General features: G+C 33.9%; 4 protein-coding genes, 1 non-coding gene and 1 pseudogene across 9 annotated transcripts; 5 read left to right on the top strand and 1 right to left on the bottom strand.

The window, feature by feature from the left end:
* The first annotated feature begins 7,902 nt into the window (after positions 1–7,902).
* Positions 7,903–11,744, top strand: LOC109798766 (putative alkaline/neutral invertase F). 5 transcript variants are annotated; one of them, XM_020359156.3, is made up of 5 exons: positions 7,903–8,060; positions 8,749–9,215; positions 9,740–10,171; positions 10,399–10,957; positions 11,209–11,744. In XM_020359156.3, the coding sequence occupies exons 2-5, from the start codon at positions 8,817–8,819 to the stop codon at positions 11,496–11,498; spliced, it is 1,680 nt and encodes a 559-aa protein (XP_020214745.1). In that variant the 5' UTR covers positions 7,903–8,060; positions 8,749–8,816; the 3' UTR covers positions 11,499–11,744. The 5 variants fall into 5 exon arrangements, with proteins under 5 accessions (XP_020214745.1, XP_029127097.1, XP_020214744.1 ...); XM_029271264.2 differs by having other exon boundaries at positions 7,903–8,076; XM_020359155.3 differs by lacking the exon at positions 7,903–8,060 and adding an exon at positions 8,067–8,189.
* Positions 11,745–12,607: 863 nt separating this feature from the next.
* LOC109798679 (uncharacterized) lies at positions 12,608–15,714 on the top strand. The gene is made up of 6 exons (XM_020359030.3): positions 12,608–13,054; positions 13,535–13,734; positions 14,449–14,589; positions 14,676–14,756; positions 15,180–15,304; positions 15,441–15,714. Exons 1-6 carry the CDS (start codon positions 12,832–12,834, stop codon positions 15,487–15,489), a joined length of 819 nt encoding a protein of 272 aa, XP_020214619.1. The 5' UTR covers positions 12,608–12,831; the 3' UTR covers positions 15,490–15,714.
* A 1,298-nt stretch (positions 15,715–17,012) lies between these two features.
* On the bottom strand, positions 17,013–19,565 carry LAP5 (Chalcone and stilbene synthase family protein). Its single transcript, XM_020358862.3, has 2 exons — positions 19,272–19,565; positions 17,013–18,204 (listed from the first exon to the last, which is right to left on the bottom strand). The coding sequence occupies exons 1-2, from the start codon at positions 19,456–19,458 to the stop codon at positions 17,210–17,212; spliced, it is 1,182 nt and encodes a 393-aa protein (XP_020214451.2). The 5' UTR covers positions 19,459–19,565; the 3' UTR covers positions 17,013–17,209.
* Positions 19,566–20,319: 754 nt separating this feature from the next.
* LOC109798534 (uncharacterized protein At4g19900) lies at positions 20,320–21,093 on the top strand. Its single transcript, XR_014428609.1, has one exon. It is a non-coding gene; the product is annotated as an uncharacterized protein At4g19900 (transcript).
* A 4,107-nt stretch (positions 21,094–25,200) lies between these two features.
* On the top strand, positions 25,201–26,144 carry LOC109798532 (aquaporin TIP1-2-like). Its single transcript, XM_083062087.1, has one exon. It carries the CDS (start codon positions 25,201–25,203, stop codon positions 26,041–26,043), a length of 843 nt encoding a protein of 280 aa, XP_082918213.1. The 3' UTR covers positions 26,044–26,144.
* Positions 26,114–26,897, top strand: LOC145949205 (aquaporin PIP-type-like; annotated as a pseudogene).
* The last annotated feature ends 409 nt before the right edge of the window (positions 26,898–27,306 follow it).

The following is a 27,306-nucleotide window of genomic DNA, read 5'->3' as shown; positions in this document are numbered from 1 at the left end:
TTTTTAAGCTGAATTAATTTAATACAATTATCTTAAAGACAACTCATTCATTTAGAATCTTTTGATCCCCAAAGTTCTAAAACAAGAATTATAACAAACAATTTAATAATTTAATCACATGTCATATATAATTAAATCAAACACATAATGACATACATGTTACATATGTAGATTATAAAAATAATAATTAAATTTATATAAATTTTATTTTGTACAAGCTCTCTTACCGTGTACTTTTTAATATTATGCTCTGCTGAGTTTTTCATAAATGTTATTGAGGTAAATTTTTTTTATTAACAAATATTAGTAATTAATAATTAATAACAAATGATGTTAGTTAAAAGTTTTCAGCTCACCCGTTCTTATTATCACTCTGCAGTCTACAGTTATTATTGAGTTATGTTGATTCATTTTACGGACGTTTGCATGTTATTGTATATTACATTATATTTTCCCTACATATTTGACAATAAAAAACAATTAAACTCCTCACAATCAATTCCACCTCCCTCTTAATTAGATCGTCCTACTTTTTTTCTAACAAATTCACATTCTTACAAATTTAAAAGTTTCAAGTTCGAGTATATTTGTGTGTGAAATATCTGAAAGAATTTTTTTATTATTTATAATAGTTCTATTTAACTATAACAACATACTTTTTGTGAAATATACGTACTAATATAACAATATATATATATATATATATATATATATATGTAATTAAAACAAATTGTTATTTAACTTTATAATACATATTTTAGGAAAAAAAATTAAAAGTAAATTAGTGACATTTCAATTGTTTTGTAAAAATGTGAAATGAATAAGATATTTTTTTCAAATCAAATAACCTAATTTTTTTTAATATGAAAATATTTAATATTAAAGAATTTACAATACTTACCTGAGTTGAACAACAATAAAAAATAAAAGAAAAGTTTATCATAAAATGGATATCTTGATTTACTATTTGTACCTTATAAAATAAATATTATTGTTATTTTCTATTCTACAAAACTAATCGAGTTAAACTTCTTGGGTAATCCATAAGTGCATCTATATTTAGTTTAAGTTGTGAGACCCCTTTCCCTCTTTTTCCTCCTTCACTTTCACTTACTCTTTCTCTTCTCTCTCTCATTCCCTACTCACTCTCCATGTTCTTATTCTTGCTGTCTCAAGGTGGTGGGGTGGAGTAGTTCGGATTTCTAGCTGAGTATTCGGAGCTCTTTTTCCTCCTTTGTTGTCCAAGCTTGTTCTTCTCCTCCGATCAAGCTTCTCTTCTTCTTCTCGTTCTTCTCTTCCCGGAGCTCGAAATCTTCACCCGAGGTAAGGGAAAGCTGGTTATTTCCGTTGCATTTGGCTGTGTATGAGTCCATAACTCATTTGTTGGTTAGTGATTTTTTTTAAAAATTTCAAGTTGGGACTGTTGAAAAATGGGGTTTTCGAGTTTTCGGGGTTTTTGATAAACTTGGGGTTTTTGATGAAGTTGTGGTTGCATGTTGAAAAATATGTTATTTTTGAACTTTTGGATGAAAATGTGTTACTTTGGCCGGATTGCATGTACTGGATAGTGATTTTTGCAGGTACTTTGGGAAAATTTTTGAACTTGGTAAGGTTTCAGATAGGGATGGCAACGGGGCGGGGCGGGTACGGGTTTCATGATACCCGTCCCCGTCCCCGCGACTGAAACCCATACCCGTCCCCGTCCCCATACCCGTCGGGTATGTAAATTTTGTCTCATCCTCGTCCCCGTCGGGTATCGGGTATACCCGTACCCGTACCCGTACCCGTAAAAATTACAGTATTTTTTTTCTTCTTTGAAATAAGGATTTTGTTTTGCAGATTCAACCAAATTGAAACACGCAGAAGTGAAGCAGAAAGAGTACCCGTGGTTAGTGCGGTGGCTCCGTGGCTGACTGGCTGGTGCGGTAGGCGGCGGCGTGGTGGGCCTTGGAGAGGGAGACAGCGACGGCCACGCGGGCGAGGTTAGCGTGACTGCGGTGCACCGCGGCGGCGAAGCGTTAGAGGCAAAGGTCCGGGTATAGCGTGGTGTTGCAGCTTGCTCGGATGAAGTCGATGTCGCCGGAAGCCTCGGGTGCGGCGGTGACGGCGGTGGCAGATGGGGTGAAATGGGAGAAGGTGAATGTGAATGGGAAGAGTAAGAGAGAGAAGCGGAAAGGGGTTGTTGTATCAGATTTGAAAAATTGAAACCCTAACCTAAGTGTTTGATTGCTCACGTTTAGATTTTACAATAATATTTAAAATGTTAATTTTTTTTAAAATAATTAAACGGGGATGGGTATTTAACCGGGGACGGGGATGGGGACGGGGACGGGGACGGGGACGGGGCGGGTAAGTATATACCCGACCCCGTACCCGTACCCGATTTTTTTTATCGGGTTTTACCCATACCCGTACCCGTACCCGTACCCGGTCAAAGCGGGTATTTCCCGTCAAAGTCGGGACGGGTTCGGGTATTACCCACGGGTACGGGTTTATTTGCCATCCCTAGTTTCAGATGAGCTTCGCGCTGAGCGCTGTTCATCGCGCTGGGCGCGTGGCCGCCATGGGACCTCATTTAGCCAAGCTCGCTGAGCGCCTTGAGGAGTGCGCTGGGCGTGCTTGAGAACGTAGGTCTCTGGTTGGCCCTCGCTGGGCGCGACTTGGACTGCGCTAAGCGCGATACCATTGTAACTTGCTGTTAGGCTCTAGAGGCTGCGCTAAGCGCGGCCCTTGTTGTGCTAAGCGCGACCCTTGTTGCGCTAAGCGCGGCCCTTGTTGCGCTGGGTGTGAGACTCTTTGGGAGTCTCTGCCTCGTGGGCGCTGGGCGCGAGACCAAGGGGTGGTCTCTGCCTTTCCCGCGCTGAGCGCTGGGTTAGGTGCGCTGGGCGCGTGAGACTCCTTGGAGTCTCTGTCTGGCCTGCGCTGGGCGCAGTTAGTATTGCGCCAAGCGCGGGAGAGCCTTGTGCTCTCTGGCTGAGTCCCGCTGAGCGCGAGCTTGCTTGCGCTGGGCGCGCTAGCCCCCTGGGGCTCTCTGGTTGTACTGCGCTGGGTGCAACTTCGAGGGCGCCGGGCGCGGGGATGAGACATTTCCTTTTTATGTATTGAATTATGTTGTTCTATGTTGATAAGTTGAGTTGTATGTTGATAAGTTGAGTTGTATGTTGGTAAGTTGAGTTGTATGTTGATAAGTTGAGTTGTATGTTGATAAGTTGAGTTGTATGTTGATAAGTTGAGTTGTATGTTGATAAGTTGTGTTGTATGTTGATAAGTTGAGTTGTGTTGTATGTTGAGTTGAAAAAGTTGAGGTGTGTTGAATATTGATATGAGTTGTTGTAGGCCGTAATGGCTGAGTTGTTGTAAGCCTCAAGGGCTGAGTTGTTGTAGGCCTTAACGGCTGAGTTGTTGTAGGCCTTCACGACTGAGTTGTTGTAGGAGAATCTCCGAGGTGATATGCGTGACGACGCATTTATATCAAATTGCAGGTTGGTTGCATAAATTGAATGGATAGTAGAATGTTGTTGTGTTGACGGTTGAAGTTGTACTGATTATTAGAATTTTTGCTGTATGATGTTCTTTTTATACTAGCTTACCCTTGCTGTTTCCTTGTGGTTGGACTGCTATGATCGTATGATTTACGGGAGCAGAACAAGATTAGGTGTTTGGTTCGTGGTGAGTCGGCAGCTGGTATGCGGAGCTGGCCATGTTTTGTTGATATTTTGTTGTAATAGCTACTAGGTGTAGCAGTTGGCTATGTATTTTGCCAGTAGGATGTTTTTATACACTCTAACTCTAGTCGGATCGAGGCTTTGTATATTTTTATATTCTAGACCCTATAATTATATACTTGCTCTTTTTGTCTGGTGTTTCCGGTGTTTTGAGGTTTGGTGTGTAGTGACCGGTCGAGTCGTTACATAAGTTATATTAATAATTTTTAAAATAAGTTAATTAAAAACATTTAATGTGGTTTATTAAACACTTTTAATTACTAATTATTATTTTTTATATTATAATTTTTTAGTATATACTTTCAGACATTGGCTGATTTTTCTTTAACATTTTTTTGTCACATTTTTTTTATTACCAGATGAATAATACATGTACCATTCATAAATAAATATGTGCCAAAGTTATCTAATGGAACTTATAATATAAAATAGTAACTTTAATCTATTCCAATATTAGTTTTTAAAAATGTAAACTAATACTCATATTAATTTAAAATTATAAAGTAAAATGTGTAATAAAACGATAATATATTAATACATATTCAAGAACTATAATAAAAGTTAGTAATTAAATTTAAGAATTTGTTTAATATTTTAGAAATTAATTTTGCAATCTCTTAATTTCAGACATTAATATAACGACACACCTTTTAAATTCAAGGATCTATCAAAGAAAATATTTACTCTAATATAAAATGACTAAGTAATGTATCCATAGACAACTTTCACTAATAGAGTTAGCAGAAATTAGGTTTAACTATTGAAGTAATATACACGATATTTTAAATTATAGCCTTGTTGTGACCAATGTAATGTATACCAAAATTGGTATATATTAACAATATTAATGTAAACATCGTTTAATCACAAATTATTATAAATACTATTTTTTTTACAACAACTACCGTGTCATTCTTATTAAGAAACACATATAAATTGTAGTCAACATATAAATAGTTCGTTAATAAAAATTACTTTTAATACTTTTTCTTTCAAACAAAGTTATTAAATCTACCCTATATTATTGGATAAACTTTTTTTTTTACAAGTCTACGTACTTTATTTATAATTCAATAAAAAGTATATTAAAATTATGTAAAAGAGTATATTTCCGTTTTTTGGTATTGAATTGATATATATAATAAAAGAAGGGTTGGTGGAACAATGCAAAACGAAAAACATGAGCCCCTTCGTACAAAGCGTACAGCAGCACAACGATGAGTCAATGATAAAAAATTGGAAACGTACAACGCAGTGTATTATTGAAGATGACTAACCTTGGTCCACTTTTGTTTGTGTTGTGTTGCAAATACATCCATCACCCTTTCTTTCTAGTTGCCAAATAGTAGGAAGAAAATATCATTGGGTATTTTTTTAAATATTATTGCTATTGATAAATTAAAATATTAAATCTCAAGATATTCTTTGAGGTTATTTGTTGATGAGAGTAATAATGAAAAAAAATATTTTTGGTTATAAAAACAAGGAAAATTCTAAGGTTGACATGTTACCCATTATCTCAATGTGTGAAGGAGAAAATAATATGTCCAAAGGAATTGTAAGAGTACATAAACGTTGGGTGTATGGATGGATTGTGTTCAACTTGGTGGCTCATGTCCAGTGTTTTTTTTTTTTTTTGGTAATGACTCATGTCCAATGGTTTAATTAAATAGGAATATTTTATATTTAATTCATATTATTTTAAATAAAAACTAGTGCCTTTGTTATTTTTATTTTTATTTATTATTTTTTAAAGTTTTTGTATGATGGCAAACACTCTTTATTATATTATTATCTTTGTAACCATGTTCCTATATTTTCTTAACTAATTCATAAAAAATTTTAAAAATTTGGTTAACTTAAATTTTTAATAATTTATATTATTTTTAAAATTATCTTCAAAATTATTAAGATTCATCTTTTCACTATTTTTACTTGATTGTTTTTCACTCAATTAATTAATATATCAATCATTTTTTTCAATTTTAATAGGAGAAAGATAATGTATCACATTGATTACAATAATTGTAAAATAACTAAATATATCAATATTTATATATTAAACAAGAACCTTTATCTTGTATGAGAATATTTTTTAGGACTTTTTCTCAATAAAAGAATTTGTAAATTTTTTTCAACTTCTTATCTAATTTGATTTTTATTTATCATAATTTTTTTATAAATTAAATATCAATATTTTAAAATAAATTATCAATAAATAAAAATATTTTTTTATTATGATGCAAATTATTTATCAAAAATTTAAAATGTAATTATGAATTTAAAAATATTTATGTGTCATAATTTTAAATATAATTTATATATTTAAATATAATATATATATATATATATAATTTATTATAGTTTTTAATAAAAGAATGTAAGAAATAATTTAAAAGAGTCTTATAAGTTATAATAGAAAGACAAGTAAAATTATCATAATCATAAGAAATAATAATTTACTTTAAAATATATTAATTATTAATTTTCTTTTATATCATTGCAAAAGTGAATATATTTATTGATCTATTAATAATATAAGTTAAATTTGTCGATGAAAAAAAGCTATTAGAGATAGTATTATTTAATGTGATAAATATTTAAATTAATTAGCTTAAAATATATTTTTAAATAAAATTTAGTTATATAACATTATGAATGAAAATGAACTATTTATTTTTTTTTAATAATTTTTTTATTATAAAAAGGATCAGATATAGTAATATAATCAATAAATGATTAGTTTGAATAATACTGAACTTAATTTTTTTAAGTAAGATTTTAAATTTAAGTCTTGTGCATAAAAAAAAACATGGTTAGAAAGATAAATTTTATTAAAAAAGCTTAGTTAAGTTCTTAAATAGTGATTAATTTTCAACAAAGTCAATACTCAATAGATATTTTATATTAATAATATAATTAAAAAAATAGAGTAATATATTGGTAAAAGAATTTCTTCCATGTCATAATAAATGTTGTCTTAAGTTATTTTATACAAACTAATAAAAACTATTAAATAGATAAAAAATAACAATGATTTTATAAAAGTAACCTTATCATTAATATCTTTTGTTTTAATGATGCAACACAATAATTATTTTTTAAAGAATATTATTAAGGGATACAAATGTGAAATTTATTATGGATGATGGAAGTAATTACTATCCCTCTAAACCTATATATAATTTAAAAATATTTAAATTTCTTTGACCGAAATATAAACAAATTTTAATTAAGTCAATTTTATTTAAAGTTCTTAATCTAAAAATACCCATATAATAATAAATGAGAGTACTATCTATCATGAATTTGGTTAAATATATTTTAAAAAATGTAGTATATTTTTTTATATAAAATTATGAAATTAAATATATTTAATAATTTTTTAATATATATAAAATTAGTTATTTTTACTTTTATATAGTTGAACCGAAGTTCCTTTTGAAAGTCACATGTTAAATTGCATTTAAAGCACTTTGTTAATTATCTATGATTACATGTAAATATAAATATATTTTTAAAATTTCAATACAACATTTATATTTTAATAAATACCCATTTAAATCCCCTAAAAAAAAAAAAACCCTTTTAAACAAGTGGATAGCAGTTTTTACAGTTCTTCATTCTTGGATGAATAATATGCGTGTCTCATTACCTAAACCATTGGCCAAAGTTACTATTTAACAATATCTATATAAATTTGATTCAACAATAAAAAATATATTAATAAAGAAGATATTCACAATATTTCTCAAATCTCAAACAATGTTAGTAATTTTTTTTCCCAATTATTTGATAAATTTTACGCGAATTGTATATATATTTTTTTTATCAATAAGATTTAGGTGATTTTTATGTAACAATAAAATTCGTACTAAAAAATAGATTTAAACAACTCTTTACTTGGTAGAGAATGATTTTCGTTGTGATTTTATTATTTGTTTATTTTGGTCTCCTTAACAATTTTTTTTGACAAGGAAAATTACAAATTCACAAGAAACATGAAAAAAATAGAAAAAAAAGCAAAAAGAACTAAAATAAAAATAATTAAATATGATTATAAGAATTAAAATGTTATTTAATGCATTTTCAAATTTTGTACTGATAATTTAAAAAAAAAATATCAATGAAGAAAAGCAGGAGCAAATGCGTAGAAATCATTCATCGTGACTTAACTTTGGCAACAGTACAAAAAATTTGTAACGTACAAAGCATTGCATTATTGAAGCAAGAAGCCACCATGCTCTGCTCTTACATGTGCTTTTCTTTTAAGCCAGCACTCAGCACTCACCACCATACATACATCACACACACACACACTCTCTCTCAATTCGGGTTAGTCCTTTTCCACGTAATTAAAATCATCTTCATTTTCATTTTCAGTTTTTCTTGCCTGCATGAACTGTCTCCAAACTATTTTCTTTCTTGCTTGCTTCAACTTCATCTTTCTAAAGCTAGCTCTGCGTAAATCTTTATCATTATTGTCTCTTTCTTTGTCTTTTTCTTGTATATCAATTCTTTAGCTTGTCAAAATGCCGTTGTCACATTGTATTCTTTTCTTACATGTACATGTACATGTACGTATTTTTATGTATGTATATGCAGAGAGATAGTGTTGTCCCTCTTCTTTTATTATCAAAAGATTATGGAATTTGAATTTCATGATTTTTAACTGCAAGACATCTGTAACGCTGGATGAGTGAATGGGCCATTATGTTGATAACTAAGAACACTTGTTGGTAGGAGGTTTTCAAAATTCATCATTTGTCACCACTAGTTGGTGTTCATTTATCACAATACTTAATTATAGGTATGCGCGAGTGCGTATAACGGTCACTTGGATAAAATGGATGCATGAGTTTCTAAATATCTGCTTTTGGGAATTCATGAAAAGATGCATGTTTAATTGAAATCATACGGCAGGTTTTACTTGGGTTTTAGAGTTTAGAACTATGCAGTTCGTGAGCATGGTTTAAATTTGTGTTAATTTTCTCTCATTTATTGTATTACAACTCAACTGCAGGATTTTAGATAATCACCACTGCAATTACAGTACTCTTTGTCGCCATTAAGGAGATATCTTCCTTTCCCATGGATTGGTGTCATAATGAAAGTTTTAGAAGTGCAGATGCACTTAGTACTGCGGCAGAAACTGACGAGGAAGAACTTGATTTCTCAAAGGTAGATAAGCCAAGGGGTTTAGAAAGATGCAAATCATGTGAAGTACGATCACTAAGTGAACTAGCCAAAGTTTCTGAGAACTCTTCTCACCCGGTAGAGCATCTTGAAAATGCAGTTTCTCTTCTGCCAAAATCAATTACAAATACCCCAGGAGCACTGGTATTGGATCCACATCCACACTTACATTCACATCCAATAGTATCTGAAGGTTGGGAAGCTCTGAGACGTTCCTTGGTATATTTTCGTGGTCAGCCAGTTGGTACAATTGCTGCTTTGGATAGTTCTGATGAGAAAGTTAACTATGATCAGGTGCCAACATGTTGTCATCTCCTTATAGCATCCATTTATTGTTTTTTTGGAGTGTTTGGTTTTGCAAAATTAATTCCACTTTTGTGCAATGTACTAGGCAATGAATAATGATAGTGAAATTCTGAAAATGGGTTGGTTAGATTTAATCTTTTCTTCCTTCTTTAAGTTGTTTCTTACAGTGACCAAGTGTACCTGGTCTTCATAAGTGGCATAACTCAAGGACACTAGGATTTGATTTCCCTATAACAATCAATCCATGGTTTCATGGATTAATAATTCTTCTAGTTTAATTCATTTCAAATCCAGACACACAAGCTAGAATATAGCTAAACAAAAGATTTTTTCCCCCTCTCTATCCCTATCCATCATTTTTGCTTGTATTATCATGCTAGATCTTCAATCAATGGTTTTGATCATTATATATATATATATATATATATATATATATATACATATATTATGCCATTTCTACCCCTTTTGAGATGCTATGGAGAATTAACCCATGATGTTATATTTGTGTGTAGGTGTTTGTAAGAGACTTTGTTCCTAGTGCTTTGGCTTTTCTGATGAACGGGGAACCTGACATAGTAAGAAATTTTATCTTAAAGACCCTTCGCCTTCAATCATGGGAGAAAAAGATTGATAGATTCCACCTAGCAGAAGGAGTGATGCCAGCAAGTTTTAAAGTATTCCATGATCCAGTCAGAAACCGTGAGACCCTGATAGCAGACTTTGGTGAAAGTGCAATAGGCAGGGTTGCTCCTATTGATTCTGGATTTTGGTGGATTATATTACTTCGTGCTTACACAAAGTCTACAGGAGACACTTCCTTGGCTGAACTTCCTGAATGTCAGAAGGGCATGCATTTGATTTTGAATTTATGCCTTTCAGAGGGATTTGACACATTTCCAACTCTACTATGTGCTGATGGATGCTGTATGATTGATCGCAGAATGGTGAGTTTGTTGAAATCTATGAGAACTGCACCATCATATTTTATATTGCCTGAGACTAAAATAAGACATTACCTGCAAGAAAGGATGATTGTTCTAGTTCTAGGTTTCTCCAATTCTGTAGATTAATATTGTGAAGAGTTCATTCCAATTATTTTGTGCCTCCATCAATAAAAATACATCCACGGTTTCAATGTTTCTTACTTTCATTGTTTTGACGTATGATTCAGGGTGTTTATGGTTATCCAATTGAGATTCAAGCACTTTTCTTCATGGCTTTAAGGTGTGCCTTGCAATTGCTGAAGCAAGACACCGAGGGAAAAGAGTTCATGGAACGAATTGCCAGACGCTTGCATGCCTTAAGCTATCATCTGAGAAGCTATTTTTGGTTGGACTCGAAGCAACTTAACGATGTGTATCGCTTCAAAACAGAAGAGTACTCACATACAGCAGTGAACAAGTTTAATGTCATTCCTGATTCTCTACCAGATTGGATATTTGATTTCATGCCTCTTAATGGTGGTTACTTTGTTGGGAATGTGAGTCCTGCTAGGATGGATTTCCGTTGGTTTTGCCTTGGTAATTGCATAGCAATTTTGTCCAGCTTGGCTACTCCTGAGCAATCCATTGCAATCATGGATCTCATTGAATCTCGCTGGCTGGCATTAATTGGGGAGATGCCTCTAAAAGTTTGTTATCCTGCCCTTGAAAAACATGAGTGGCAGATCATAACAGGTTGTGACCCCAAAAACACTAGATGGAGCTACCACAATGGAGGATCTTGGCCAGGTATTCATTATTCTTCTGCATGTACTAATCAACACTAGACTTTTATTTGAAAAGAAAAGATTAATGATTCTACTATATAGATTAGAACAGTGAATGCTACTATAAGCTGCACAACATGTTATTTAATTAGGTGCTGAATTGAGAAACTTAAAAAGAGTCTTTAAAACTATCCTATGAGGTCCTGAGACAAGTTGGCATACAACTTGCTGAAAGAATTCTTAGATACATTTTGGATACTGTGGTGGTTGCAGTTCTTTTATGGCTTCTTGCTGCTGCCTCTATCAAGACCGGACGACCCCACATTGCAAAACGTGCCCTTGAAATTGCTGAAACTAGATTGGTGAAGGACAACTGGCCCGAATATTATGATGGAAAGCTTGGTCGTTACATTGGGAAGCAGGCACGTAAATCCCAAACTTGGTCCATTGCTGGTTACTTGGTGGCTAAGATGATGTTGGAGGATCCTTCACATTTGGGTATGGTGGCAATAGAGGATGACAAACACCAAAAGCCTGTGCTCAGAAGATCAAATTCATTGTAAGTAATCCATAAAAGGAAGAAGGGCAAGGTGCATTATGCCAGGCATCGCTAATTCCTTTGTTCTAGAGCTGAAGTTCTTAGAGAAACACAATATTGTTTTTAGGAATTGCATGAATTTCTTACTTCTTAGTGGATGATATGTACAACTAGATTTCGAGCGCCAAATGCCTTGTTTCAACAATTTAGATTGCGATTATTAAGACACAAAATCACACACAAATTGTGTGAGATACAGTTATATCATTCATTCTGCCATCTAATGCTTATCAATTCTGCATCATCCTTTTATGTTAAGTAGAATAGACTACATACTGCTGAAGTTTTCTGGTGGCTGTGGGGACCAATCAATATAAGTATAAGAGCACAGCTTTATCTACGAATCTATTCATGAGTAAAGTGTTATCAACTACAGCACATCGATTTTTCAAATAAAAAAAAATAAAATTCAAAGGCGGGGAAAACTCTTTTTTACGAAAACTGTTTCGGATTAATGATCATTTGATTCATTTCCCTAACTATGGAAAGTAGACAATTTATCTTCGATCTTGATTTCTGGTTGAGACTTCAATCTTTTGTTCCAAACATTTTCCTTTGAAAAAATAGTTGAAAGTAGAAAAATTAATCTTTCTTAAACATGCTTTTAATATTTTCTTTTGCTTTATAACAAATTGAAAGAAATAAGTAAATTAGAAAAAATTCAGATAAAGATAGTGATTTAATATGATTTAGAAAGACTTTATTCGAAATAACTAATCAATCTAATTGAATTTGAAATCAATTTTTTTTGTACAGTATATGAAATTAAATTTAAGAAATGTATTGAAAAATAAAATTTAAATAGAATAAAATACTCGATACATAAAATCATAAAAAAAATGCAACTCAATGAGAATATTTTGTCTTAAGAATAGTTACTAAAAAAATACTCATATTCATGGATAATGAGTCGTATTTATAATGTAGGATATATTCATGATAAAATAAAAAAATATAATAGATATTTTTTTAAAAAAATGGAGTAAAGAAACACTAACAAACTGTTTATTTATTTATATATAATAGATGTTTTAAAATGTGTTTCTAAAATAATAAGCTTAGCGTTTAGGGCGTTGTTTGTCATAAGATAAAATAGTACTATCCTTCGATGAATCTGTTTGAGTTTGGAGAGAGAAAACAAAAATAAAAAACAATCACATTGTGTTTCCGTTTTGGAGTTCGTCAATCTCTCTCTCTCTCTCTCGCTGAAGTTCCAATCCAACGTTGCTTTGAGTTTAACCGAGTAGCGTGTGTGCGTGTGTTGGAGCATTGGTTTGGGGTGTCGAAAAGTTCTATCAATGAGGCCTCAGAGAGCTTCGATCCACCACCTCACCACATGGGTCAGGCGACAACCCCCAAAGGTCAAGGCTTTTCTCGCCGTCGTTTCCGGCATGGCGGCTCTCGTGCTCCTCCGCTTCATCGTTCACGATCACGACAACCTCTTCGTCGCCGCCGAGGCTGTCCACTCCCTCGGAATTTCCGTCCTCATCTATAAGCTCATGAAGGAGAAGACCTGTGCTGGTATGCTTACACTCTTCACCTTTTCTTTTTCTTTTTATATTATTCATTGATCTTCCAATATTTCTCTTTGTCAAGGGTATGTCAAGGTGGATTAAGAGTTTCTCCCTTTCAACACTAAATTAAATTTCATTAAATACAATGCTCCCGACATGAAATTAGAAAATTCATTTTTTTTTTCCTGATTAGTTTCTTCAGATTTTAATTCAATCCATCTAGGTTTCCTCAACCAAATTTTGATTTTTTTTTAAGATTAATATATTCCTGTGTACACCCCAATTTATTTATTTATTTATTGGCAATCCGGTGGGTATTGTTTGGCTGATGTGGTTTGTGTGTGTGTGTTTGCTCAATCAATTCAATGTCTTGACTTTTGTAATTGGACATAAAAGTGATGTAATATATATATATATATATATATATATATATATATATCAGTTTCCATTTTGCTGGATTTTTCTAATGGTTTTGAATGATGTACAGGGTTATCACTCAAATCCCAGGAATTAACAGCTATCTTTTTAGCTGTTAGGCTGTACTGCAGTTTTGTCATGGAATATGATATCCACACCGTACTTGATTTGTCTACTTTCATAACAACGCTGTGGGTTATATATATGATTCGTTTTAAACTGAAGGCCAGTTACATGGAGGAGAAGGATAACTTTGCAATATACTATGTGGTAAGCTCCACTGCTCCTCCTATTCTTTCATCCTAGGATTATATTTTTTAAGCCTGGCCCCATGTATATTGTTCTTTCATAGGATTGTGACATTTCATTAGTTCTTTTAGCCTTGTCCAATTAGGCGTCTCTCAATTTCAATAAGTCATGAGTTGGGAGATGGGAGTATACATTAACATTGCTGACACCAAAAATTATACTTTCACATACTTTAAATTGTTTTCTAGTTTTCTGTTATATCGATATGTTACCATTGCAAACATCCTTCTGCGTGAATAAGATTAGAAAGCTGGATCTGTATGGTGACATGAGAGCACTTTTTTCTGTGACATGATATCAAGATGTCATGTGAAGTGGATTCCTATTACTAATTTCTAATGGCGGTAACAATTCTGAGAACAAAAACTTGAAACAAATCCTATTTCACAATGCTAGAGTGGGGTTTAGGGTGTTCTATACATATGGTTTGCTATGAAACTCTTATTTTGATAGAGCCAAGTGCCATCATGTCAAATAAAACTGCTAAAGACCATATTTGAATGTGGGTTTCCTTTCACTCCCTCTTTTTGCCTTTCCTTTGCTTGTCTGTTTACTTTGAAGGATTTAACCTGTTCCATTTCATAAATTTGTGATTTTGTCACATATTGCTTGTAACTTGCATTTACCTTTAATCAGAGTCAGCTTGATGTACTTTACTTTTGAAATTGAATGCAGGTGGTACCCTGTGCTGTGTTAGCCTTGCTTATTCATCCATCAACTTCTCATCATATAATAAACAGGATTTTTTGGGCGTTCTGTGTATATCTGGAAGCTGTCTCAGTATTACCCCAATTGCGGGTCATGCAGAACACCAAGGTATAATTTCTTAACTCAAGAATCTCTGTGCAACATTTTGTATATGAGATCTGATTCCTTTTTTCCTTTTCATTTTATACTTTCAGATTGTTGAGCCATTCACAGCTCATTACGTATTTGCACTGGGTGTTGCAAGATTCTTGAGCTGTGCTCATTGGGTTCTTCAGGTCTGTTCATGAGAATTCAAAATTGCATTAGTCAATTCTTTGATTCATTTTCAAATTTGTTGCTCACTTGGTTTTCTGATACATGCTGGTTATCAGTGTCCCTAAGACCATATTTTTTTGGGAATGCCTATCTTGTTCAGTGAAATGTAAACATTATTTTTTAAATGTGTTTCTCTTTCATTTTAAGTAGTACAACCAACACATCTTCCCTCTAGCAGAACTTTTTACAAGGGCGTGTGTTCTGCCTGTATCTGATTTTCCTTTTGAATGTTGATGTGTTTTGAGTTTCTAATTAAGTTAAAACCAACTTGATAGTAAACCAGTTATGAGATTGCTGCTGTTATTAGTTTGTTTCTTTAATGGTGTAGCTTACTGGATTTTCTAACTGCTGGTCTTTTACCAACTTACTGTTTCTTTCAACAGGTGTTAGATAGCCGTGGACATTTGTTGGTAGCCTTGGGGTATGGTTTATGGCCATCGATGGTTCTTATCTCAGAAATTGTGCAGACCTTCATCTTAGCAGATTTCTGTTACTATTATGTCAAAAGGTTGGTTTAGTTTTTAATGTAGTTCTTTCTTTGCCAGGCATTCATTTTACAACTTTTGCTGAGAGTTTCTCAAGATTTTTCCAGCATGACACTTGTCCAGTTGTTCTCATGATATTTTCTTTTTATTTAATTTCAGTGTTTTTGGGGGACAGCTTGTTCTACGTCTTCCTTCTGGAGTGGTGTGATTGAAGATCCGCTTTGGTGTGTACTAGCACATTTGGTTTTAACTTAATCAGGCATAATGGTTGGTTACCCTTGTTAGAGTACTTTTTCTGTTGACACACTTGTTTGGTTCCTTGGTGGAGTGTAAAGTTGGGGATGAAAGTAAACTAAATATATTTATGTTTTTAAGGTACGGTTATTTGTAGTTGGAAGTGCTTTACAGATGAAGCCTCTATTTGCTTGGACCATTGGAATTTTGTTATTGTTATAACTATTCCACGTGCTCAAGTTCTACGGAAAGTCTTACATTGAACCCTCTGTACCCAGAAGTACGTGGAATGTGCGGTATAGATGCATTCCACAGAACCAATCTAAATTATTAAGAACCTAGAGTACAGATGTTACCTTAAATCTGAATGTTGACACACGCCACAATGTGAATTCTGCCCATGACGCCTGATGAATCCTAACTGATCTAAGAAAATGGTTGCATTCAGTTTTCGCATTCTCTCTTTCAGGGTCAATGAAAATATAGTAAAACAAAAAGCAGCCGTCACAATGCCAGATGCAGACATTACCCGTGATTATGCGTGTGTTTGATTTGATGTTAGAAACATCTAAATGTCTGTTTAACTTAAAACAATATTTTCGTTGCTTCTCAATTTTTGATTTGAAAAGTGAAAAATTACGGTTATGTTTAAAAAAAATGCATACCTAAACATGCTGTAAAATTGTATATACAGCGATTTATTTGTTGGATTTTATTAATGTTTACCCGCAAATAAACAAAAAAAGTATATCAGAAGTTCTCAACAGCTTTTCGGTCAAAAATTCATCCTGCAATATTTTAACCATAAGCTTTTCTAGAAAGTAAACTGGCAAACTAAACTAACTTGCAGATAATTGTTTGAAACCTCAAGAGAAAACCATCAATTTATTCCCTCAAGTACTATTCTCTCTGGTGTAAAAAAAAAGAAGTACTATTCTCTCTTAAATAATTTAAAAAATCTTCTAAGTAGTCATTAAAGAATTGAAAACTTATCAATTTAGTCTTTATGTAAGTATATTTTACTAATATTGAAGGATTAATTTGAAGGTTTTTTTTGTTGATATTTTTGAGAACATGTAATATGATTTCTAATACTTTAATGACTATTTTTATAGCTTTATTACTTTAAAGACAATTTAGATGAGAGGGTAATATTTTAAACACAAAATGAATGGTTTATTTATTTTTTCTAACGTTGCCTCGGAGGAAAGTGAAAATTTCATTCTTTTCTTCTGCATCAGTTTAAGTGTTGTCTCCTGCTTCAATCCAAGGGTTCACCGTAACAATAGTCGATTATATTTAGCTTTTTATCAAAAACTGACCCCTTCCATGTTTATTGTGTAGCATCTCATACCTTCATTGATTGAATGTGTCACATGCTTGACATCATATGAATGAAGGAATTTGAATCTTTTGGAGTTATATAGAGGAAAAGTGCTGATAAATTTGAGATTCATAGTATGAACACTGGAGAGAGTCATCATTTATGCAAATAAATAAATAAATAATAAAATGGACGTAGTTATCATTAATCTACTTTGAAAGGATTTTGCAGCTGAAGTTTTTATTAAAAAATTTCTTCCTTTGATTATTGAAATCTTGAATATGCTTTCGATAGAGTCATGTACCACATAAACATATCCTGTGATAATAATACCAACAAGCTCTCCACCGCTCCAGATTTGTGCGAGAGTTCAAGCACACAAGTTTCTTGCCAGTATTCCCTCAAATGTAATACCGGGTCCAAATGCAAGTATCAAGCCCCATTCAGCATCTCCTCTGCCATTCTTTCTAATCTTGAGTCCCTCCTCCATCATATACTCCAGCACATACACAATGGTATTACTGCTAGCATTGCCATAATCCATGAGAGCCCTTCTACTTGCACTCAGCTTCTCTGGCACCAAATCAAGCCTCTTCTCAATGCGGTTCAAGATGGCAGGCCCCCCTGGATGCACAGCCCAAAACATCTTGTTGTACTCCTTATTCTTAACCCCAGCAACACTCATTAGTTTGTCACAAAACCCTTCAACATTGTCCTCAATTATTTGAGGAAGCTCCCTTGCTAGCTGGAAGCTTATCCCCTCTTCTGTCAACCTCCCATCAATTTTCTTCGCAGTGTGTGGCAAAAACTCCTGAACTGCAGTGTGAAGCTCAAAGAGAGGCTTCTCAGACTCCAATACTGGGTCTGAACCAATTATCATGGCACCAGCACCATCCCCAAAGAGTGCCACCCCAACAAGATCATAAGGCCTATCTGCACTTGGTGGCTTGAACCCAATGATTGTAGTTTCTGAGGTAGCAAGAAGCACTCGGCTTCCAGGGTTGTTCTCAGCTATGTCTTTTGCAACACGTAGGCCAGCCACACCTCCAGAGCAGCCAGCGAAATAGAGCATGACTCGTTGAGTATCAGGGCTCATTCCAAGTCCTTTGGCAAGGTAAAGGTCACCACCTGGTAGTCTTGCTTCACTAGATGACACGTAAACCAAGTGTGTTATGTCTGATAAGGATCCACCCCAGTTTTTTATGCAAGCTTGGGAAGCTTCGATGGCCATTTCTGTCACTGCCTCGTTGCATATCTCCAGCCGTTGCTTCACTGTGGGGATGCCTTCAGCCGCAAGTTCTGGATACTTTTTCAGTATCTCCTCTGACATAACCACGTACCTTGTTTTCACCGTGGTTGTTTTGCCTGTTTATGCCACATTAAGTCAAAGTCAGTGGTTAGTGTTGTATCATTTTCATCCTAAGTACAAACATTCGGTTAGTGCTATGCAACTCAATTTCTACAAAGCTTGGGCCTTGGTGAGGGAACTCAATTTTTATGAAGCTTGGAGAACAGAGTTTCATCCACAGACAACGTTGGTTATGTTTTGTTTCCCGTTCAGCTGCTTGCAACCTACATTTGTCTTGTTAAACTCAGTTTGGTGATGTTTAGTTTTTGTTCTGTAATTCTGCGCACAGCTTCAAACCCAGTTTCAAATGAAAGCAAACTTCAACCAAACATGCACAACATATTTGACAAAGAAATCTATTACAATATATAAAGGGAATAAACTCTTTTTGTGTTCACTTTTAGAAAGTCAATTATACCTTTATTTAGAAAAAAATTATGTATAGAAGAAAAAAAAACTGTTAATCTATTTAAAAATAATTGTCCACCTTTTTTTTTCAGGAGGTATGGAGTGTCTTCTTTTTTACTAGTGATATATAATGCATGTACAACAATTTGTACATTGAATAAAGGGAAAGGCAAAAAAATTTGAAATGTAATAAAGGGAGATAGACACAAAAGATAAGGCTATTGCTCCGGTGCCCTCTTATTTGAAGGGGTTTTGGTGCCCCTCAGTACAAAAGTTGGGTTTTTAGGGGCAATAAGGTAAATTGATAAATTGACCGAAGGCTATCAATTTACCTTATTGCCCCTAAAAACCCAACTTTTGTACTGAGGGGCACCAAAACCCCTTCAAATAAGAGGGCCAGAGCAATCCCCAAAAGATAATGTTATACAGATTATTGTACATGCATCATTGCTCTTTGAAAAAAATGTCGTTCAATTGTATTTAAACATGATTTTAAGCCTTAAGTTTCAACGTGGTTTGCAAACTAGATATAATCTAAACATACGCCAAAACCAACAGCTTATTTAAGTGTAAAAGGTGGTATAAGTAAGGAGTGCACAAATGACTGGGCAATGAATCACAATTATCCCTATATATACATAGAAAAAGGGAAATGGGTGAAAGCTTATGTACTTACAAAGTCTAGCGAGCTTCTGCTTGAGTTCAGGGTTGTCACAGTTTGTGTCCCTGAAATATCCGTCAACTAAATACTCTTGCATGACAAGCTGGTGAGGGAAAGCCTTGCCAAGAGCTAATATGGTAGCCTTCCCGGGGTTCACTCGCTGCTTTCTTGTGGCATCTTTCAAAACACCTACGCTTCCCATATTTCTTTCCAATTTGGTAGTGATATCAGATGCACATAATCAATGTCTTCTACCAAGAGAAAGCAAGACCATTCGTATATATAATCCTCCAATCATGTCTATGACGTTCTGGCGTGACAAGTTTGTAATGGGTGAGACATGATGTGATGCACACAACTGTTATTATAGCTATAAAATGTGAGTTAGATAGGAGGCAAGTCGTTCATGGAGATCGTATTATATTAGTCATTGGGAAGAGGTTGGAATTTGACTTAGTTTAAGTTACATTAACCACACACAAATTGCAGCAATCATGATCCTTTTTAAGAGACTCCAACTATCACGATCAAGTTCGTGTACATATTCTTAATACTTTTGTTTGGAACGAATGTCATTTTGATTTTCCAAAATTGTATAAAGACTCCTTTTTATATTTACAATAATTTTTCTGAAAAATATTATACTAACATTATTACTACTCACTTATATATATTATTATAATTTCATCTCTAACACATAATATTTTTTGTACATTACATTAACCTTTCTTAATTATTTAAAAAATATTACATTGTGACATCTTATAAAATAGATTATCAGTGCAATTTCATGAAACTTCAAAGTTGATAGTGTAATTTACTCTATTTTTTTTTATAAGTTTCATATATAATAAAATTGTTGATTAAAATTGATTAATTAAAATATTTATCGAATTGCCCTTAAAATAGAAGGGCAAAACTATGTATGTATAATTTTGGTTAACCCAATGTTTGATGGGCCAAAAGCACATATTGGGCCTGTTCCATCGGGATCAAACAGAGCCCACTTGTGACATTCATTTGCATGCATAATTCCCGTTGAAAATTTTTTCAACGAAAGAAAATGCTGAGAAATCTGCGATCCCGGCGACGCCCCCGTTACGGCGTATTCGTGTGCGTCGTCGTTTCGTGTGTCGTTCTTCTGCTGTGGCTGTCCCTCCTCCACCGCCGCGGCGCCTCCGCCCACTCCTCCTCCCCCGTCAACTACGACTCCCTCGTCTCGGATTCCGGCACCGACGACTTCTTCGCCGGCGAGGACACGGTGGACACGATCGACGCGCTGGACGTGGTGGAGGACCAGCCGCAGGACTTGGTGGACGGCGACGACGAGGAGGATTCGCTGGACCAGGACGCGGCGTCGTCGGGGTACTTCTTCCACCACGCGGAGGGCGTGATCCGGAGGGCTTTCAGCAAGAGCTCCATCGACGACGAGGAGAGGCCGTTCGTGGTGTTCGGCGCGGCGGAGGATCGGAGCAGGACGGCGTTTGGGTCGGACGACGTGGCGGTGGAGGAGAAGGTGCGGTCGAAGGCGATCGAGGTGAAGGGCGTGGAGGACGCTCTTCTGCTTAAGACGGTGATGGGTCGGAGGGTTTCTCCCTTGAGGGAAGGTTGGGGCGATTGGTTCGATAAAAAAGCTGACTTTTTGAGGAAGGATAAGATGCTGAGGTCCAATTTGGAGGGTTTGAATCCTCTTCATAACCCCATTCTTCAAGACCCTGATGCTGTTGGTCTCACTGGCTTCACCAAAGCTGATAAAATTCTCCGGACTTCCCTCTTGCATGACCTCAGGAGGCTTCCCTTTCCCTCTCGGAAGATCACTCAACATCATTCTTTATAACCCTATCTTTCCAAATCCCTTTCAAACCTTGTAAAAACTACAGTCTACAGGATTCAACTTTTACATATACATGATACTACCATTAGTATAGGTTGCTTGCTGTTTTAGGTGCAACTCTCATCAATTTTGCATCACCTTTAGCTGGAATTAATTGTGTATGTTACCTAGCAATGATGATTGAAACTTTTATTAATTGTATGTACTGGAGTAATGCTCATTTGAGCTTTTTCATTTATTTCTGAGACAGTTTGAAACCAGGTTTATGTACCATGCAATGTGGATGGAGTTTTGGAGTGTTACCCTTGCATGTTTGAAAGCATTAACGTGTCAGATTCCAGTTATGATTCATAGCTTCATGTTGTATGTAAAATGTAAACATTATCAGTTTGTTAGACTCAATGAAACCAATTCAAAATGCATATGATTATTAATGTGAACGTTTTTTTAAATTTCAATTTGTTAGCCATTTGTTGGAGAGCATCAGATAGGTTTGAAACAAATGTCAGCTAGGTTCACAAGTAGTTTTAAAATCACCTAATACTTTAAATGTAAATAAAAAAAGCGTGTTTTATTTCCATAGCAGAAAAGTTAAAAAATTAAAATAAAAAGTCTTTGTTTAATCGTATTGTGCTTTAATTTCAAGGTTTGATAAATTAAAGATCAGATTCCTAATAAGAAACACCAAAAACGTAATGTTACTAATTAGCGGCTAAAATTTTGTCCAAGAGATGCCTAGTTGTGAACAAATCTATGCCACGAAAAAAGCTAAAATTATGGATACCGTAATTGCAGAGGATTCTTCAAATCGATCCAGATCCAGTCAAGACCATTTTTTTTCAGTATATACCTTAAATATGCCCTCTAAGTTCAATGCAGTGGGTATGAATATATATATATATTTTTTTATTTATTTATAAAAACATAAATCACAAAGCAGCAACACAACAACAATAATATTGCTAGTTTCTTCACAGGACGATGATGTACTTTTCACATAACGTACTAGTTTGCTTTTGAATACTTTAGTGTTGTTGGAAAAATGCAGGGATTGCATTGCATAGGTCCAAAAATTGCTTTGTTTTGTTCACAGCGAAAAAGTTGGAGAGAACTAGAAAAGTAGAAATAATATCTCCTTGTTACGTATGAGAGATGAATATTAAGTAAGCTAAAACCTATCCATGTCTTAGACATTCACGCATGCAGCTAGCAACACTATCCCATCACTTCATTATGCAGTCGTTGTTGTATACCTACATGACATGCTAACACCGTAAATTATTTTGGCACCTATATCTCATACTCTAGCTATCTTCAGATGCTATAAAAACCATTTTATTACGAGTTTCAATATCATCATCACCTGCATCCACCCTTAAGGGTGCTAAATAATATATATTCTTTGAAGATTATAGTTCTATACAAATAGAATCTAACCATCCCTTTTCTTAAAATCCCTGAACTCATGGATTCAGCTAAGTCTCATGTAGTTGTTAAACAACTTCCAATGTTAGTTGAGACTAGCAAGCCAATCTGTTTAAGGAGGAAGTGTCTTGCTTCCATTGGGGCACATGAGATTTCCACACCAGAGGTAATCACATACAAATTTTTATCATTGTGTTCTTTTCAGATCCTCGTATTGTTAGCTTCTAGCTGCCTATGATTTAGAATTTCCCCAACAATTTATAGTCCTTCCAAGGTTGATTACCAAAGTCCTTCATTAATCATTATACGTGCCTTGTTGACCTTTATGCTAAATAATAAAAGAATTTGCGAATGTGAAGACTGCACTGCTAATAATATATAAGCACTCATATATTAAACATTTCATTAATAACTATTTTTCATAGTATAAACTTTATACGATTAACTAATTAAAAATAGTCGTTGTATAATTTTTAAGATAATTATAGTGAAGTTCAATAAACTAATTATAGAGGACCGAATAATTTATTATATACTGCTCTTTTTTTTCTCGTGATATCAAACTATATTATTTATATACATATATATAATTACATTTTTCAAACTTTCTCTCTTTATACATTAAATTAACGTGTAAGGGTTTATGGATGATTTTCTATGAGGTTTGGCAGATCTATCAACTAGACGAAAGATTTTTCTTTTTCTTCTAAAGAAGGTACTAAATGTTTTTCAAAGATTTGAAAATTATGAACTTGAATCCCATCTCTTCGTGTCTCCAAAGAGGATATTTAAAGAATCAACTAGTTTTAGATAATTTTTTAGAAAAATAAATCAAACTTTTAGGTTGACCCATTCACATGCCACTTTTTCTTTTTATCATTGGAGAGTAATTTTTGTGAGATACAAAGAGAAGATTATTTTCTAGTATTTAATGGATCAAATTAATTTTATATATTAAAATATTAGTGTATACTTATTTGCAAAAATATATTCAATTTAAAATAATTTACATTTATTTATTATTTAAAAATTAAACTATATATATATTTTAATAACTTATCACTTTGTATTTTTCACATGTTTAAAAATATTATTGATTTAAGTTATTAGTACATAGTATTTTTTGTTTCACGCATTATAAAAGAATGTTTAATAATATCACATAAATTGGTGGAAGTCATGAAGTTTGAACAATCTTAACTACGAAAACTGTTAATTAAGTGATAGAAAACAAAATCATCTTTTTGGAGAATTACATAAAAGGTTGTCCCCGCCGTTAAGTGTTATAAGCACAATAGCATATACCTTAATGTGCCATGCATAGTCTAAGACTCTACGTTAAAATTATTAGTACAACCGGCAGAGCTAGATACCCATTATATGAGAAAACTCATAGAAGATAACAAAATATATAGAACGACAAAACTTGATATCATTTTATTCATTTATATATAATGACACATTTATCTGTATGCATGAAATACAATTTTGTTTATGATACACGTTTGTTATCAGTTGAACAAATGGTTATCTGCCAGGTTTTCTTTTAATGATTAATATTTAATTGTGATTAATATTTAATTGTGATTAATATTTAATTGTAGAGTCGCATTAGTCGATCCAAAGTTGCCTTTGTTCTGAGGGATAAATGTCTAGAACTAAAACCATATTACTTTATTTTTGCACAGTGAATATTCTTTCACGTAAAGCATATTACTGTCTTTTTTGTCATGAGCCTCAAACATTTAGCTAGTATGATAAGACAGTGAATTATTTAAAAAATAAAATTTTCCTTGTACCAATAGTCATTGCACTACCTTTTTTATATCACCTTTCCGAGTAATTAAGTATCAAGGTTACCTCATATAATCTACAAATATGTCGATCACCAGGACAGAAAAGTCGACCAATTATTTCTAAGCAAGAGTTAGAATGATATAAAATAATGTAGTTATTTTTTTTTATCAATTATTAAAATTTATTAATATTAGAGTACAGTTTTATTTTAAAATTTAACATCACCAAAAACGTAAATAATTAAATTGACATAGAATTATTTTTTGTCATCCCCAATAGTCTTATTCAACTCAAACGTAATTATTTTTGGTAAAACATACATGTCTTTATAAAAAAAATATTAAAACTCAAAATTATTATGTAAAATGTATAGTACTTTAAATATAAAATAAAAAACAGTAACAACTCGAATCATCGAATCGATACAAATATATACTGATGATACATTACTGATAAAAAAGAAGTAATTAATTAAGAATTTCTCATGCTCTAACTGGCAGGAAAACATGTACCCTTAGGCCTAAACCATAAAGAAAACAATCTATAAATAGAATCCACGCACCCACCCCATTTGTAATTGAGTCACATGGATTCGGGTAAATCCCAAATTGTTGATAATTCTGATGAACAATTTCAAACCCCTATTCAAAGTGATGAAGTAATGTGTTTGGTTCGTAAGAAATCTTTATGGCAAAATCCACTTGCCTCAATCGGTGCCCATGAAATTCTCACAGTAGAGGTAAATATTGAACATGATATCATAATTCACAAGTCTTACCATAATTTATATAGAATTATTATTAGTATATAGGTGACAGATGCAACTTAAATTAAGTTGTTGAATTTGTTGTGAGTTGTGACTAACATAATGATTTGTCCTTGTTTCAGATGTGGAAAGCAGCACTAACAGAATTAACAGCAACTGCTTCACTAATGTTCACCTTGACGACTTCAATTATTGCATGTTTGGACTCACATGAGGTGGATCCTAAGCTTCTTGTTCCCTTTGCAGTGTTCATCATAGCCTTTTTGTTCCTAGTTGTGATGGTTCCTCTCACGGGGGGGCACATGAGTCCCGTTTTCACATTCATTGCTGCCTTAAAAGGTGTTGTGACTCTTACACGTGCTCTCGTTTACGTGCTAGCACAATGCATTGGCTCAATAATCGGTTTCTTTATACTAAAGTGTGTCATAGAGCCAAGATTGGCTTACACATATTCGTTGGGAGGGTGTGCAATCAGTGGCACAGGTGTAAATTATGGTATAAAGTCACAAGATGCTTTGTTAGTGGAATTTACATGCACATTTCTGGTACTATTTGTGGGTGTTACATTGGCATTTGACAAGAAAAGGTCTACACATTTGGGCCTCCCCATGGTATGCTTGGTGGTGGCTGGGGCCATGGCATTGGCAGTTTTTGTGTCCATAACTGTAACTGGGCGGGCTGGTTATGCGGGTGTGGGCCTCAACCCAGCCAGATGTTTGGGCCCAGCGTTGCTTCATGGTGGCTCGCTTTGGGAAGGGCATTGGGTTTTCTGGGTTGGGCCTTTCTTGGCATGCCTAGTTTATTATGCTGTGTCCATCAACCTACCAAAGGAGGGTTTGGTTTGGGTAGATGGAGAATATGATGTGTTAAAGTTGGCTCTTGGTTCTTCTGCCTCTCTGTATAATCCTTCCGTTCCAAATAGTTTACCAGAAGAACGCAATGCAGAGTTTCAAGTACAAGTATGAAAGCAAAGAAGCAGTTTCATAAATTTTGATGAAAGTCAATATATGATTCGAATTGAATATAAAATAAAGTATGTTGAGAAGAGTTTTATGTGTGCATGTATATAAGCTTTATGAATGATAAATAGAAACTAGGAGTTGTTCAGTCTCTCATCAATAATCAAGAGTAAGAAACAATAAGCTTTGTTTTTGTTTTGAGACGTGGAAAGCAGCTTTGGTAGAGTTAATTGCAACATCCGCACTAATGTTCAACCTAACCACTTCCATCATTGCATGTTTGGAATCCCAAGCTTCTCATTCATCATAATCTTCTTGTTTCTAATTGCAAAAGTTCCTTAATCAGGGGCACGTATGAACCCAATTTTCATATTCATTGCGGCTCTAAAGGGTGTTGTGACCCTTTCTCGTGCCCTCCTTTACGTGCTAGCACAATGCATGGTATCAATACTCGGTTTCTTCGTACTCAAGAGTGTCATGGACCCAAAAATGGCACATAAATATTCCTTGCACTTTTTTAATACTCTTTTTGGGTCTAACGTTGGCGTTTGATAAGAGAACGTGCAAGGAATTGGGTGCTTGGTGGTGGCACTGGGCGGGCCGGTTATGCTGGTGTGGGCCTGAGCCCGGGAAGATGCTTCATGGAGGGTCGCTCTGGAATGGGCATTGGATTTTCTGGGTTGGGCCTTTCTTGGGCTGCATAGCCTATTATTAACCTGCCGAAGAAGGGTCTTGCGGGATTCTCTCTAACAATGCCGTTAGGAATGATCTTCCTTGATGAAACGTTAAGTGTCAACTTCATGAAATTAATACCACTCTATTTAGTTATCACTTATGACAAACAGACAAGTAAAGAATAAACCAATCCAAGTATTGCTTTTTTCACGTTAGTGGTTCTAAAGTTATATAATATCTATATTTAACTCATTTCTTAATATTGAACTTATCATTTTAGTTTCAAGTTGAGAAACTTTAGAAACTAATTTGAAGTTTTTTTTAATATATTTAAGAGACTACTTTTAATATTTCTTGGATAACTTAAGTAATTTCTATAAAAGACTGTTTGAGAAAAGGTAAATATATAAAAGATGGAATTCATGGTTTATTCGACAAATAAAAGTAGGTTTGAGAAAAGACAAACACTTTCCCATTAAGTATCATTGGAAAAAAAACAATATTAAGTATCATTGGAAAAAGAAACCTCACTAAAAGTGATCGATCAAATTTCTGAATAGAGATTAATCATTCACAAAGTTAATAAATATTTTA

The sequence above is a fragment of the Cajanus cajan genome, chromosome 8, assembly GCF_000230855.2.
Source record: "Cajanus cajan strain Asha chromosome 8, NIPB_CcT2T_4, whole genome shotgun sequence".
Lineage (NCBI taxonomy): Eukaryota > Viridiplantae > Streptophyta > Magnoliopsida > Fabales > Fabaceae > Cajanus > Cajanus cajan.
Note: the sequence above shows the minus strand (reverse complement) of the source record. Positions and strands in the feature narration are given on the sequence as shown.

Bases quoted from the DNA above. Each gene is read 5' to 3' on its own strand.
- LOC109798766 (XM_020359156.3), top strand. From the start codon at position 8,817: ATGGATTGGTGTCATAATGAAAGTTTTAGAAGTGCAGATGCACTTAGT. The intron at 10,172-10,398 runs GTGAGTTTGTTG...CGTATGATTCAG, and splicing joins GTATGATTGATCGCAGAATG to GGTGTTTATGGTTATCCAAT. The intron at 10,958-11,208 runs GTATTCATTATT...TGGTGGTTGCAG, and splicing joins CAATGGAGGATCTTGGCCAG to TTCTTTTATGGCTTCTTGCT.
- LOC109798679 (XM_020359030.3), top strand. From the start codon at position 12,832: ATGAGGCCTCAGAGAGCTTCGATCCACCACCTCACCACATGGGTCAGG. The intron at 13,055-13,534 runs GTATGCTTACAC...AATGATGTACAG, and splicing joins GAAGGAGAAGACCTGTGCTG to GGTTATCACTCAAATCCCAG. The intron at 13,735-14,448 runs GTAAGCTCCACT...AATTGAATGCAG, and splicing joins ACTTTGCAATATACTATGTG to GTGGTACCCTGTGCTGTGTT.
- LAP5 (XM_020358862.3), bottom strand. From the start codon at position 19,458: ATGGGAAGCGTAGGTGTTTTGAAAGATGCCACAAGAAAGCAGCGAGTG. The intron at 18,205-19,271 runs GTAAGTACATAA...TGGCATAAACAG, and splicing joins GCAGAAGCTCGCTAGACTTT to GCAAAACAACCACGGTGAAA.
- LOC109798532 (XM_083062087.1), top strand. From the start codon at position 25,201: ATGTGGAAAGCAGCACTAACAGAATTAACAGCAACTGCTTCACTAATG.